This window comes from Ursus arctos, unplaced genomic scaffold, assembly GCF_023065955.2.
Source record: "Ursus arctos isolate Adak ecotype North America unplaced genomic scaffold, UrsArc2.0 scaffold_6, whole genome shotgun sequence".
NCBI classification, from domain to species: domain Eukaryota; kingdom Metazoa; phylum Chordata; class Mammalia; order Carnivora; family Ursidae; genus Ursus; species Ursus arctos.
The window spans coordinates 31,292,715-31,308,868 of record NW_026623078.1 but is presented as its reverse complement, the minus strand read 5'-3'; the positions used below and the strand labels follow the sequence as shown (position 1 = coordinate 31,308,868).

The 16,154-nt window shown below is 34.0% G+C and overlaps 1 protein-coding gene across 2 annotated transcripts in view; it reads right to left on the bottom strand.

Annotated features, from left to right (window-relative positions):
- Positions 1–1,117: 1,117 nt before the first annotated feature.
- CRISPLD1 (cysteine rich secretory protein LCCL domain containing 1) overlaps positions 1,118–16,154 on the bottom strand; it is a 44,666-nt gene continuing 29,629 nt past the window's right edge. The window contains exons 7-15 of one of the 2 annotated variants that reach the window (XM_026495862.4): positions 14,970–15,110; positions 14,731–14,791; positions 14,567–14,633; positions 14,237–14,367; positions 12,474–12,517; positions 12,308–12,380; positions 7,475–7,550; positions 3,773–3,903; positions 1,118–2,158 (exon numbers count right to left, since the gene is read on the bottom strand). In XM_026495862.4, coding sequence (XP_026351647.1) covers positions 2,107–2,158; positions 3,773–3,903; positions 7,475–7,550; positions 12,308–12,380; positions 12,474–12,517; positions 14,237–14,367; positions 14,567–14,633; positions 14,731–14,791; positions 14,970–15,110 — 776 coding nt within the window. In that variant the 3' untranslated portion in view covers positions 1,118–2,106. The remainder of the gene's footprint in view (positions 2,159–3,772; positions 3,904–7,474; positions 7,551–12,307; positions 12,381–12,473; positions 12,518–14,236; positions 14,368–14,566; positions 14,634–14,730; positions 14,792–14,969; positions 15,111–16,154) is intronic. The other variant, XM_026495863.4, reaches the window with a different exon arrangement.

Sequence of the window (16,154 nt, the reverse complement as noted above, 5' to 3'; positions counted from 1 at the left end):
TTAATTCTTAGAACAATCCCTATGAGGTATTATTCATCCCATTTTTCAGGTGAGGTAATTGAAGTGTAGAAAGCTAAGAAACTTACTCAAGGCCACACCTTATGTAGAAAAGAATAGGTAAGCAATATGGAGCAAGAGTATGGAAGTTCTTAAATGTTTTTGTAAGATGATTTGGTTTTCTTAAATAACAGAAACTTATGGGAAAGAGTAATTCTAGTGAAAAATTTAAAGAGGGATTGAAAAGGAATGGAAAGAAACAAAATGAGGCTTCAATTGGAGACATTGTAATAGTATAGGAAATTGATGGTGAATATCTAAACTAGAGAAAATATGAGAATCTTTACACTGACAAGAAAAGATGGGGTTTCCCTACTGGGGGGGTGGGGGGCAGTGGGGAGCAGAAGATGAATCTGGGTAAAGTTTTCATTTCAATCATGCTATTTAAGAAGGTAGAATGTGTCTTTGGGGGGGGGGAAATGTTCCCACAGATCTGCTTTAAATTTTGATATTTTTCTACAAATGCTTAAGTTTTGACTACCTATATTTTGAACTACTTAATTTCTGCCCAGTGCTTGATAAGTGATCATGATATTATTTTCTTTACCATTTGCTCTCCAGCAATGGTCTCTGTGAGCCTCTCCTTTCTCGTTTTTCTATTATCCAGCTCTCTTGCTTTTCCAGATCTCTGCATATGATTTATCTCCCCTTAATCTTCTCCTAAACACGTAATCATTTATTTTCTGAAAATTTATGAAATATTTACTATCTTGTCAATTTTTTATAACTACTTTATATCCTTCAGATTCTTTCCTCATTTTATTCAAATTTTCCCTTGACACAATGCTCCTAAATAATATGATTGTCTTCTCTTTCATATACAAATACTAGTCAAGTTGACTTTGCAGACTTCTGGTATTAAGGATGTTATTTATACTAATGTCAATAACCCAAATTTAAAAGACTTAACAATAATTTTGTTAATTTAAAATGATTTCTAAATCAAAATAAGGAAGAAAGGGGACTAAAAATAATATTTTGAAACATGATTAATTTTAATATGTTTACAGGGAAAAAGTAAATTCACCAGCAGGAAAAAAAATACCAAAATTAACACTTTACAGGTTTTTAGTCTCAAAGCATGATACATTTTTCATAGAAACAAATATATCACCATCATAAGTACCATAATATGGCAACATTTATACACAAGGCCATTTACCATTAATAAAATCAGTGGCAATGGTGATACAATACATTAGTGTATCTTTGTTAAAATTTTTGCTATTATACTTCCTGGCCTGCAGGAGTATTTGCCAGGATACAAAAGAAAAATGTGTGACCTCACTTTGAACAATACATAGAAAGCTCTGGCTGCCTGTGCTTAACCCTATATTTACTATATTATCACTAGGAATGTTTTCATACCACTACTCTATCATGGAACAAATAGTTCATTCCACTTACTATTAAAGCCATTCCCAAGGAATCATACATTTTAATAGATTCATTTGGACATTAAGAAATTATTTTATACAAAATAAGAAGTGCAATATCAGGACATAATATTTGATATGCCTAAACTTAACAGAAGAGAAAAACTATACAAGTATTAAGTGGAAAACAATTTCTGATTATTTGGAGTAGGCAATGGCATAGTATTGAACTGGGGAAAATGTGATACTATGGTTCCTTTCATTTTTTAAGAATTGATTATTTTTAAATGCACCAGATGATTTTCTGAAGGCCATTCACATTCAATGTTTAGATTCATTTTATTAGTGGCATATACAAAGCACCATATAAAATAACATGTGAAATGTAGAACAATCATGACTATGTAATTAACTATAGAAATAACTGCTAAGAAAATATAGCAATATTTAACACAGGATTTCTAAAACCATTACATATTACTTCTCCCAAAGTTAATAATGTCCCATGTTTAATTTTTACAGAATTTATCTATCAAGATTTATATGCATTTGGCACTTTTTGGGGGGCTGAAAATAATTGATATCTTCTGTACAGTAATGTTACAATTTTATACAAACTTCAGAAATATGGCATTTGGAATAGTCTTTATGATCCTCTTCCAAGTGTTCCATTTTACACAACAGCAAATACTCTGAATGCCTTTCCTCCTGGAGGATTCTGTAAACTGCAAAAAAATACAGAAAGTATATTGATGTCATCTCCATATACAAGGCTCCAAATAAATCATGCTTACTTATGACAGTCAAGAAAGCAGCTCTATGAATCCAGATGGCCAACTTTCTTAGGCTACTATAATTGATAGTTATTGGAAAGCTTGAGTGAGGATGACATAATTCTTTATATCTTGGTTGTATGCTGGGCTGCAAGTTTACTAAAATTTAAGGTGCACAGTGGTAATAATAGTATTTTATATAGAACTTAACAGATTCTTAATCAGAAGGGGGAATGAAACATGAGAGACTATGGACTATGAGAAACAAACTGAGGACTACAGAGGGGGGGGGTGGGGGAATGGGATAGGCCGGTGATGGGTAGTAAGGAGGGCACATATTGCATGGTGCACTGGGTATTATACACAACTAATGAATCATCGAGCCTTACATCGAAAACCGGGGATGTACTGTATGGTGACTAACATAATATAATAAAAAATCATTATAAAAAAAAAAAAAAAAAAAGAACTTAACAGATTCCAGATCATGTTTTCCTGTATTACCACCTTTGATTTTAATAAAATCTGATTTAATAAAAATCCTTTTTACTGAGGGAATATTAAGATCCAGGTTTACAACTGACTGATATGGTTAAAAGTTAACTGCAAGTTAAGAAGACAGTGATACTTAAACAATACTCTAGAGTACTATTATTTTTGAGCACCTACTATGAATTTCCCAGGCACATAACAGATGCTACATGCAAAGTTGTCTTTTTATAAAGATGGCACTCAGATGGTTTTGTGTAAGGCAATCTAGATACCTTTCATAGCACTATCCTTGGGTGTCCTTTATAGAAACTTTACTGTATATATGAAACCTCCATGGGCAATTTTAAAGAACCCAGTAAACATCTAAAAGTTAGGGACTTTTCTGTATCTATACAATATACATGAGAGTTAATGTTACTTCCCCAAGTACAAACGATTGAAAATCACTATAGGTTCTTTGCTCTTAACTTTTTTAAATACTTGATAAAGTAAATCATATGAATTTTCCCAAACCACTAAAATATATTAATACTAATGGACTGAATAGTATGAGATGACCAGAAGGCATTCAATTATGTCATACTAGGTATCCAACTTCTAATCAAAAAGAGAATTTGGTTCTGGGGAGAAATCAGACTCATTCTTTTGCAAATACTTTGTCATATAACTGGATTAGAGAAATATTCAGCGCCCTGCTCACCTAGAAAGAATTAGATATAAAAACTAATCTAGAAAATCCAAAAGAGGATGAAAGAAATTTCCTTATTATAAAATCAATTAACAAAAGAGTGGTTCTGACTCATAATCTGATTTTCATGTTGATTTTTTATAAGCCTGTAGGAGACAGGCACCTCTGGTACTGCAGCTTCACCCATCCAGGAAAACAAGCTACTACACAGTGTGTGTGCAAAGGAAACACACTGGAGCAGCCACATAACTCCAAACCCACACTAAAGTGAGTTGGTTGTAAAGCAAGTATAAAGGGGTGTGTATGTATGTATAGAGAGAGAAAGAGGAAGAGAGACTATAAACATACAAAGTATAAAATATATACGTATACGTTTTTAAATTTACCTTTCTGAGAAGATTCCATTCTGAAAAGAAGCAGTGTAAGTCTTTCTTTTGTCCACAGGCATGACGTCAACATAACCACCATGATTTCGAACCACCCCAGCATGTACCGCTGCTCTGCAGATACTGGACAGCTGAGAGCACAAGGAAACACCCATCGTTACTAGGAACTTCCTGCTGACCTTGTCCAGTCTACTCTTCTATTGGACTGAAGTCGATAGCATCTGTCTCTATGTGGATATTCAGCAGTTACAGCTTGATATTTTGTGCATAAAGGAATGTTTCAAAAATCTCAAAGTTAAAGCCAATTCTCAGAGAGTCTGAGGCAGATCTTAAGGGTGGCTACAATGGTAAAATCCTTTGCCATTTAATCTAACAAACACTTGCCTTTCCAAATAGTAGGCTTAGAAAATAGTGAAGCAATCAGATGCAAATTTGCTCCTTTTATCTCTTGAAGCACCTATTTAGCATTCTTACATTTCAGCCTTTACTAGTCCCTACTGGAGTCACCCTGACCAAATGTTGACAGGCTTACTATCTGTACCTCATTTATGTTCAGTTTTGTCTTATAAACAAATCATAATTCTGTATATCTTTATGGTTCCCTTTTCCAAAATACAGGTGTGTATTAAATTGAGAGTTTTCTTCAATTAAATAATGTAATCTATGCAGAGAAAATATGCCCAAGAAGAAAAATATAAAGAACAATCATAGCTTCTTACCTATGTTTGCAATGTCTATCACTTTGGTTTGAATGGCCTGACATGAAGTACTATGAAAGTGCTATGATTACATTGTACCAGTTATATAGTCTGAATTGAATTGGATTTCTATGGGGAGAAAATTATTTTCAGGTCCAACACTTTAAAATTATTAACTATGGATTTCTAGAAGTCGACTCTTTTCCTTTGTCCCATTAAAGTCTTCTCCAGACTTTGAAATTTGCTTTAATCCTAACGTTCTACCAAAATTTGTCAATAGCTGAATACAGCCTGAGCAAATCCCACAAAATGAAACACTTGAACTGTTTCAGTATAAAACAATCCCCCTCATATCCGAGGGGTCTTTTCTGATCCCACTGGTGTGTTCTTTTTTTTTTTTTTTATCTCTATGCACATGTGAGTGACTTAATGTGCTTTTTTAAGTTCACATAAGCATGTGCATCTTAAATGACCTTGCTTTATTACTGTGCTCTGAACTTTGTGGCATCAGTCAGAACTTATTAGATCAGAGAGCCTGAATGCCAAGCTATTTAATCCTTTTCATGTTTTTGCTATATCACAAAATACCATATATCTAAAGCCTCGTATCCTTACGGTAAAGAGGCATTTTATTCAGTTTAAAGTCCCTCACTGAATTAATGTTTGTATCCAATATGGTTCATAACAGATGAAATTAAAAATAATTCTGTACACATTTCAGTATTTATCTTGCTCCATTAAAAGAGTATTATCAGCATTTTCCCCAAGGCAATAAAAGTGCTTAGATATAACATTCACTAAATCCAAGCACTTAATATGTTTTGAAACTATTGTTTTGCCCATAACTATGCAGTCAGCAGGCATTCCTATTTGAGTTCAAAGGTCAGAAGAGATTTTCTTTTTATACCCACACTTTGTAAGAATTAATATATCATGAAAAGAAAAAGAATTTATCTGTGCAGTGAAACATTGTTAATGAATGCAGAAATTAACTTCATTTGTAACAAATGAGAAAAAGTTCAAAGCAATAGAATGTACAAGTTGTAGCTGTATAAACAGAAAGAGAGAGACAGAAGGAAAAGTGGGGAGGGAGGAAGAGAAGTTATCTTTCCGTATCTTGTATTTAAAGAGATAATGTATTTTGTAGGGGGTGGGAGATTGGCAGTAATGCTTGAATCTCTGCCTCTGCACTGACCTCATAATAGTAATCCTTATATTTCCAACTTACTTTTAAAAGGATCTACATAATAATACACAATCACCTATATTCATTGCACTAAGGAAGATAAAATGATCTCCGTATATAAGTTCTAATAAAACACTAACTGGAAAAATAGATGGCTGATAGGTACAGAAGTGTATAGGATATTTTGAAAGATTTTCACCAGGCATAACTAAAATGAAAAGTTTTGGTGTTTAAAGAGACAATCTAAAAAGAATAATTTCTTATGAAATCTCTGATGATTTTAGATAGGCTTATTCATGTACACTTATTAATTTATTTTTTCAACAAATATTTATGTGCAAGATATTTGCTTAATTTCTGATGTCATTGTGTGCTCTAAGTTTGTCAAGGCAGGATATAATTCTGTCTTGTTCACAGGTTGGCACACATCAAATTGTTGATGAAAAAATGATACACGAATTGCCCAACTGTAATCCTCAAGGAACTTCAAAATAATAAAAGAGGTGGAGAAACAATCATAACACTAACAGAATCAGCTAAGTAGTAAAAGGAAAAAAAATAAAGTTACAGGGGTTGAAAGAAGGGCTACATTATACGTGTATTATGAGATTCCCCAATACACTCCACAGAGAAAGTGGCAATAATTTAGGATGTGAAGAATGAACATGATTTTAGCAGACAGAAAGATAAGAAAATAAACACAAATGTGAGGATTAATAAATTAGGATACCAGCAATACATTTAAGCTGCAGATTACAAGTATAGTGCAAAGCTGAAGCCTGGGAAGGACTCAGATGTGCTGAAAATTTCAGAGCTAATGCTGAACTAAGAAAAACAAAACAAAACAAAACAAACCTGGACCTCAATGAACTCACCAATAGAAATAAGGTGGTAAATACCATTTCAGACCTCTTTTCACAAACCTATCTCTGTAGTATTCTATTAAATATGTGTTTCAAGAGTATATTTCTTGAATTTGTTTTTGCATCTCTCTGGCTCAGAAATTTGTAATGTTTTCTAAATGTCTGCCACATAAAATCTAAACTCATCAGCATGCATTCAGACTCTCCATTCACATGTTTCAAGAGCCGAATCCCTCCATCCCTCACACAAAATTGGCTCAAGTCCCTTTGAGATTCAGTGCTCACCTGTTCAGAGACAAGCAAACCTATGTGTTTGCTGTCACCTCCCCATCTTTGTAGATGCTGTTCATCCCACCTAGAAAGTGTCCCTAATCCAATTTATCAACCCACACTTGAAACCTGGCTCAAAGAGCACTTGTCCATACAAAAGCCCTCCCAGATAATAGTCCTTTGTCCAACCCAATAATGTTGTCCGTTATAACATCCCCTCAAGTGGTTTCCTTTTGTATGTATTTTAATGTATTATCTGTTCTTGATTCTATGCTACTTTTTAAGTGCTCCTTTGCCAGAGAAAGATATTGTTCATATATTTGACAATTTCTTAATTATCAAGTTTACACTATAAGTTACTGGAGAACCAAAAGGAAAATTTAAAAAAGCAAAATGAATTTTCCTGCAGAAGGATGCCTCTGGACTATTTCATAGGTGTCTGATGTACAATATATGGATAGGACATGAAGAAAAATTTAGTAAAAATAAATTATTGTGCACTCATATTTGCATAAGGATAGCCATTTTTCAGTGTTATTGCTGACTAGCTTCTATGAGAATATGTATATCCACATATAATCTGATCCCTTATTCTATATATAAGTGTACATACATACATTTAAATGTGTGTATACATATATATATATACATGAATACTGAGAGCTGCGTAAATTAAGATACTTACATCAGAATAAACTCGAGTTCCAATTACACGAGCATAATGTGGATTTGCCTGCATACAGTTACGAGGACAGTAGACTCTGAAAAATACATATATATATAAATATTAAGTAGCTGCTTACTTCAGTCATTCTCACTAGGAAGATCACAGACAGGCACACACAAAAGTTAACAGCATTCTCAACCCTACTCATCTTTTTTTTCTTCTGAAGTAGGTCAATTGTACAAGCTAGGCAGTAGATGCAATTGCTTCTGCTTAATTTACCCACTTCCAGCTTTTGGCACAAATGTGTTCTTCTCTTCTTTTCTTTTCTAACTTAGCTAGGAAGCTTTCTAATTTGGGGATTAAGCAGAAAGAAACATCAGGGTGCATCTCTGAGTATCTGGTAATTGGTACCCAATGCGTCTGTAGAATTTAGTAAACAGATAACCTGAAAAACGGGACTTATTGTCTGCCTCACATATCTCATAGTTTCTTTCTTCTGTGTTCACATCTTTGGTATCTCCTCTAATTCCGTGGTTTTAATCATGAATATAAATTATTGATTTCCAAATTTATATCTCCAGTTGAGACCTCTTAATTCCAAATTTGTATGTTCTATTGCTTATTCAATATCTCCACTTAATTCTAATAATCATTTCAAACTTAGCATGTTTAAAACCAAATTCCTAATCTCCTCCTCTGGCCCCCAAAATCTGTTCTTTCTGTAGGCTTCCTACAATAAAGGGCAACTCCATTACTCTAGTGCTCAGGCCAAAAACCTTTATTGTAGCCTCAATCCTTCTCTTTATCTCACACCTTACATTCAATCCACCAGCAATTTCTCTTGCTCATATGTTAAAATAAAATTAGAGCATTCTTAAACACCTCAGTTACTATTACCCTAGACTTTATCATCGGGTGTCTAGCTTACTGCTATAGGTTCTCCTATGATCTCCCTGCTTCCAACCTTGTCCCCTCTACTCTTTTTTTCCCCACTTATATAAAAGCATACAAGTCCAATCACATCATTTCTCTGCTCCAAATACTCCAGTGGCTTTCCATCTCATTCAGAGTAAATGACAAGATCCTTACAATGGCCAATAAGCCCTGCATATCCTGTCCCCCCCCCCCCCATTATCTTTCTGACCTTATATCCTTCTCATCCACTTTCTCCCCTACCTCCAGTCATACTGGCCTAATAGTTATTTCTCAAACATACAAAAAATAGGCTCTTCCTCAGGGCCTTTGCATTTATCTTTCTCTGTGCCTGGAATATTCTTTCTCCAGATAGCCTATTGCCTTACTGATATCTGATTGGCTTAGCTCATTTAAATAACATATCCAAAAGCCCTTTATTTAAACATAGGGTCCAATTATCACTGTTCAATCAATGACATGTTTAAAAACTCCACTCCGAGAGTTTAAGAAACTATCAAGTGGCAATTTTTTTTTAAGCAATGCGCTCTTCGATTCACACACACACACACACACACACACACACACACACACGCACACACATTCACGCACTAAAAGGAAATTAAAAACTAAAACTGGAAAAAACAGAATTCATTTTAGTAAATAGTAAATTAGAGTCTCAACAAAATGACTACATGACTACACATCAATGATTTTCCCAAAAGTATTCTAAAAATACTTTGATTGTAACCACCTCTACCAATTAAAGAAACTCAAACTCCTTAAGACAGCTCTTAAGAAATAGCATTTCTTATTTCTAAAATCTATGTAACACTGTACACTTTAGAGTATACCTGTTAATTATAACATCCCAACTAGAACCATTTAAATATAAATAATAAATGAGTCTGAGTTTTTATAACTTTAAAGAGCTGATTTTTATAAAAGATGCTGTTGGGGATTTCTGTAGGAGAAAAGTTGTCCCCATTGACTGCGAAATTTTCCCCATGTGTTTGAGAACAGCTGGGCATTCACTGACCATCCTATGGTAGTAAAATCATCTGCTCTTCCCTTAGGCTCACACTGTAGGCTCTACCTTGACTATATTTAGCACTTGGTTTGTGGAAGGCCAAGGTCAGTAGCTCCAAACTGAGTTAGTTTCTACTTAGGCAAGTACAGGTCAAAGAAAGACTGCAGGAGGTTTTTACATGCTTGTGTTCTAATCTCTAGTTTTAACACCTTGTTATGTACTACTGAAAATAGAGATAGTGACCTGGTAAACATTCCTCTATACACAACTTAGTTATAAGCTTTGAATAAAAATGTTGACATATTTTAATGATACCTGCTTTTACATCTTGAACATTCAAAGGTTTCAAAGATCAAGTTATCTATAGATACATGCAAATCAGGATATGATTTCTGTCCACCACCTCCGTGCCCCAACGCCAGGTCAGAAAAAAAAAAAATTCTAGTAACACACACAAACACATGATATTTATAAGGTTATAGTACTAAATAATAGAGATTGCTTATTTGGGGCTATTCTGCCTGCTATGGAACCTCTCAAGGACACAACTGTACAGGTAAATATTGTTTCTTCATGCTCGTCTTGAGCTAATTTCCTTTCATTTATTTGTTCTTGGCATTTTCTCCAGAACAGATTTATGTCTCAACTTATTTAAGTCATATGAAATTCTGAAACAGATGTACCAACCACATGGTTCCCTAAAAGTTATAAACTGTTATATAAATCATACCATTATAGCATAATTTATGAAACTATTAAAAATTTTATATGAGAAAAGGAAAGATAACCCTTTATCTCTAGAAGAAAACAGGAGGGGGACTTTCCAGACTACTTAAGGTCAAAATTACGTATAAATCTTTACTTCTACCAATTTGTTACAATGGTAACAGTAAAAGATAAAATTAATTTTTTAAAAAAGATTTTATTTATTTGTTTGTTTGTTTATTTAGACAGTGTGTGCACAAACAGGGGAGGGGCGAGGGAGAGACAGAATCCCAAGCAGACTCATGCTGAGTGTGGGTGGGGCTCAATCCCACAACCCAGAGATCATGACCTGAGCTGAAATCAAGAGTTAGATGCTTAATCAAATGCCCCCCCAGGCACCCCGGTTAAATTTCACTTTAAAAATTTCTCTTGTGGGAATATTTTCCTTCCTGGAGTAGCCAAAGAAATAGGAAACATTAATATTTCACTTCAGTGATTTTTATTTCTCCTGGAACAATATTGCTATAAATTATTCCACAGATATTAAAATAACCATTTACTGAGCATCTACTAGAGGGAGGCTTTATGCTGGGATGCTCTACAGAGATTATCCTTACTATTTGGTCCTCATAAGCCTAGTCACATGGCTGAGATAGGGCCTAGCATAAAACTGTACACAGTGGGTATTTAATAAATATTCACAAATGGATGACTCTAAAATTTTTGTTTTATTCATCATATCATGATGGTAAAATTTGCCAGCTTCACTGAACTACCTTAAGAAGTAGCTACTTCTTATATCATCACAGTCTTTTATTACCTTGTGAACAACCAGTCTCATTCTTTAAGTGAAACACTGCGTTAGTTTTAAAAGGCTAAGTGATGAAAATTTTCCAAAATAAACTTCCATAAGAAGTGAGCTCCCTCAATTTTTAGTAATTACAGTTTATCAATTACAATTCTATCTCTAAATCTTGTTACTGGTTCTTAGAATTAACATGTGATTTCTTTGCATTAATGGAGGAAGTGTGGATAGAAATAAGACTGGATGTGAAAAGACGTATTTCATTTTTCCTATGTATGGTTACAACTTATGGCCATAATACTTCTAACAATTCTCACCTTAGTGTGGTCCAGATAAATGAAGTACTTTTTCATTATTGCATAGTACATAAATTCCATTATAATTTTTAAAAAGATAGTATACAAAATAAAAATAAAAGAATGGCAGAAGATGGGCTTTTTTTTTTTTAAGATTTTATTTATTTACTTGACAGAGAGAGAGACAGCCAGTGAGAGAGGGAACACAAGCAGGGGGAGAGTGGGAGAGGAAGAAGCAGGCTCCCAGTGGGGCAGGGAGCCCGATGCAGGGCTTGATCCCAGGACCCTGGGATCACGCCCCGAGCCGAAGGCAGATGCCTAACGACTGGGCCACCCGGGCGCCCCAGAAGATGGGCTTTTTGACCGAACAGTCGCAATTAGATTTATCCAATTTAAGAACTGGATGACAATGCTTGAAAATATGTTACATCATTATAGGTTTTGTGGTAATGACTTGTTCTAGACTAAATGTTTGTGTCCCTCCAAATTCATATGTTGAAGCCCAACTCCCAGCATGACTCTATTTGGAGATGGGTCTTTGTGGAGTTAATTAAGGTTATATGAGATCATCAGGGAGGATCCCAGGAAAGGAGAATCTTCTGTGTCTCTGCCTTTGCCCCTGTCTCTCCCCCCCTCCTCCTGCCTTGTGAGGACACGAAGAGAAGGAAGCCATCAGCAACAAGAAGAGGCTTCAGAAGAAACCAAACCCTCCAACACCTTGATCTTAGTTTTCCATCTTCCAGAATTAGGTGAAAATTAATTTCTACTTTTTACACCACCCAGTCTGTGGTATCTTGTTAGAGCAGCCTGAGCAGACTAAGACAGAAGTCTTCGTAGCACATGTGACCATACAGAATACACCCGCAGCCCTGGTATTATGGAACAGCCAAATGCACTCTGGCCTTTGGAGGAAGCACACTAGGAGTGCCTGGAGTGCAGGTGGTTTGTGGTAACCTACTACTCCCGTTGGCTTCACAGCCAAGACCATACACCTTTCAAAGTCTTCAGACAGAATTGCAGGCAAGAGCAGTTACCACAGAGTAAAAGCCCCATCCATGTATATTCACTGGTCAAGAAGAATGACAAAATTTAGGAAACATTACCTTGGGCAGTGTGAAGCAGGCTTATGAAATGGACAGAGCTGTTCCACAGTTGTTTCACAAGTGACAGCCTGGACTAAAGAATTGAAACACAAAACAATAAGCAAATCTTTGGCAACAATAACATGCAACATGGTCATAAGAAAATAAGATGTTAAGAAGTGCTAACCTGTTACTTTAGAGACTGTGAAGGAATTAGCAGACTGATATTTGCTGAGGATAAAAACATAAACATGTCAATCATTTTTTAGATGCATCATCACCAACATAATTTCTGGTATTATTTAGGTCTATGAATACTTTGTTTCTTCTTAAACATTCTTATTTAAATATCTAAATAAGTGGTAGTATAAGAATACATCATCTATTTTATGCTAAATCCATATTACCTTCAAGTATGAACCAAATCAATACCAACCAAATTAATCATTCTTGATACTGGAAAATGGTCTCCTCTCATGATCAGTCTCAAACTACATAAATAACAGCATAAAAACCACACAGATTTATATCTATATATTTGTTTCCTATTTAAAACTAAATATACTGATTCACTGTCACCATAGAACCAAACTATTTAATCTCTCACAACAGTAAACACAAGGTAGTATTGTAAAAAGATAACTAAATTATAAGTGCCTTAAAGGAATGTGTGTTATTCATCTTTTGTCCCCCCCAAGTGTCTAGTAAAATGTCTGTGATGAACGAATTTCTCCTTATTATATGTATCATGCATCATTAAAAAGCAGGAATAGAAGAATAGGTATGCCATTATATATCAAAATTTTGGTTGATTTATACTCAGATTTTCAGAAAAATATCTATTACAAAAGATAAAGCTCATTTGTGATAGTATTTTAATGACACACCCTTCACGTTTCAAAAGAGTTTCTGTAATAAACATAATAAAAAACTAAGTTCAAACAAAAAAAATGAGATAGGTGTTCTTTCTACCAACACCCAGTGTTTGGCTTACTAAAGTTATTAACTTGTATTATTTGTTAAAGGTTATTAATAAATATCTACTGAATTACTAAACTAATCAATAAATGCTTCTTATAAAGCTTTTACTTAAGAGAGTAACTGCTAATGACTGAAAACCACACATAAAGCCTTTGAACAAAATTGTATACATAGAATGTCATTCCCCCAATTTTGCAAGGGTTTTTAATAAATTATTTCTTATCATTATGAATCCTCTACTGTGGAGTTTCATGCAATTCTATAGTTCCAAAGAAAAGAAACTATGTCATATACCTTAAGAAAAGGCATTCCATATGAGGTTCAATGTTTGTTTTTTTACACAGAAGAAAGACACTACAAAGTTATTTCAAAAGGCCACATTGTTCTAATTTCTATAGAGTATATATCAAAATATAAAGTCTTCTAAAATAATGTTTCATATATTTAATATAAGAAACATTTCAAAAATTAATGCTTTTATGTTAAGTTAAATTACATTTAGATAGAAAAAGGTACATAATATATTACAAACTTTTGAGAACTTTTCAAAATGCTCTTTTATCTATTAATCTAATTTATCTTATTAACAAAGTTACTGTTGCATGAAATAAACCATTTTCCATAAGCAGGGCAGGGAGACTATGCAAATTAATTAGGCTTCTCTGGGGTATTTTCTTTCATAACTGAAGAAAATCTATTGCTTCACATCAGGAAAAACTGTAAATTTGTACATTCTTAATGAAACTCCAGAAAACATGGAGCTTTAGCATGTTCTTTATAAGTAAAACTATTCAACTTTGAATTTACATACTTCGGCTCCTTTGTGTCTTTGGAAATTACAGAGCTCAAATGAGTCTTGACAATTACCAACTTCCATATAAATTCTTCTATGCTTGGCTTTGAAAGAATTTGTCAACTCATTATTACAATTTAAAATCATCTCATCCAAAAGATCATTTGGGTACTTACCCAATTGTTTGAACACCATTTCTATTGGATTTGATGAAATAATGCTTTCTTCCTTGTCTAGTGATATCTACCCAACCACCATCATTGTCTATTATACCATAATGAATTGCAGCTCTACAGATGCTGGATTGCTTGGAGAAAAAAAAGGGCGAAAAGGATATTAAAATATTAAGAGTTCTCCATAGGACACATCTAATTACTACATAACTTTAAACAAACATATCTGAGCAAGATATCTATACTTATATAAACTGTTACTTTTGCATTTAAAAAAATCAAATATTATATAAAAAGATCCTATTCCCAAATTATTATATTTATAGTACTTACCATTTCATAATGAACACTGCCAATAACTTTAGCTTTACTATCCAAACAGCCAGCAGGGCATTCATATCTAAATGAAAGAAATTGGGAACAAAATTTAATGTCAGTGTAAAATGAAAATAGCTCATATTTTGTCAGGTAATTTTGAGAATAATAACAAATACTACCTATTGCAGGTTGTTCCTTTGCACTGATCTCTTAATCTTACTTCACAAGAAACAATTTGGGCTGAAAAAAGAAAAAAAATACCAAAATAATTTAGATAATGTGAAGGCTGCTCTAGCTCATCACATACAATCTAAAGTCAAGCTTCTGCCCTTCTAAAACTGTCCCAATTAATAAAATATAGTTGCATATGCCATTTATGTAAACTCTAAAATTTGCGTAAATCATGCAGAGGTCTTACACATTTGCTGTGTGCTTATGACTTCATTTCTGTTACTATCGTCCGCTCTTGTCCGGACGTGGGTGTCATGGACTTGGGACTGCTGTCGTTCAATTTCATTTGTTTCTTCTTCTTGAGGAGGGTAATACCTGTCTGATCCTTCTGTTAGAATAGATTTAAGAAATATGAACCCACCTTAAATGTACACAAATCATCAAATAATGATATACCATTATATGCCGGGGTAACATTTAAAATTAAAAGCTGAATTTCCTTTTGGGAGAATTTTAAATGTGACTCTTTTGAAAATTTTAAATGTGATTCTCTTAAAAATATGATTTCATCTGGGAAAACAAATTCAAATACACTAAACACTTACTTCATTAGACCACTGTGTAGACTTCATTGTACCATTATGAAAGGTAATCACTGATACCACTCTCAAATAGAAAGCAAGTTTAGGAATGACTCCATTTAATGTCAGCCAAATGGAAGCATAAGTGAATCAAGAGTTCAAAGCCTCAAAGCTTCTACACAGTGGTCTAATGAAGTAAGTGTTTAGTGTATTTGAATTCAGCTTAAAGAAGGCTTGCCATGCCCTTTTAATTTACTACAATGTCAGTTTCCATGGAAAGGTTTTTCTCTTTTAGAAGGAAATTCAATGTGCAGAAATTTAAACTTAACAATGGAGAATTTAATTTTTTTTCCAGGTTGACATATCAAGGGCTTAACAGTGGCATAATTTGGAAAGGTATGTTACTTTCATGTATGTCCAAGAACTCAGAACCTAGAAAAGAGAAGTATGTATTCAGAGGATAGTCAGTTTTAAGTAAAATAGTGGTCACTGATGAAGCAGCAAGTAGGCTGGAGGTTTAGGGATGGAGAAAATGGAAAACAGACTAACATACAACAAAAAATGCTTCCAGGAATGAAAAATGGCTCAAATAACAGAGTGAAATAAATCGTTACTTCTTGTCTGCTCATTATACTAATGAGCAAGCACTCAGTCATCAAGGGAAAAAAAGACATCTCTTTATGAGTACTGAAAAAGAGCTGCATTAATTCATGTTTTCTAAAACACTCAGTCTACATTAATCTTCATTTGGTCATCATTAAGAAAAAAGTACAAAGGAATAGAAATGTTCCCTTGGATGCCCAACAAGAGCCGGATTTTCACAAAACTTTGTCATACAAGTTTTCTCTTAT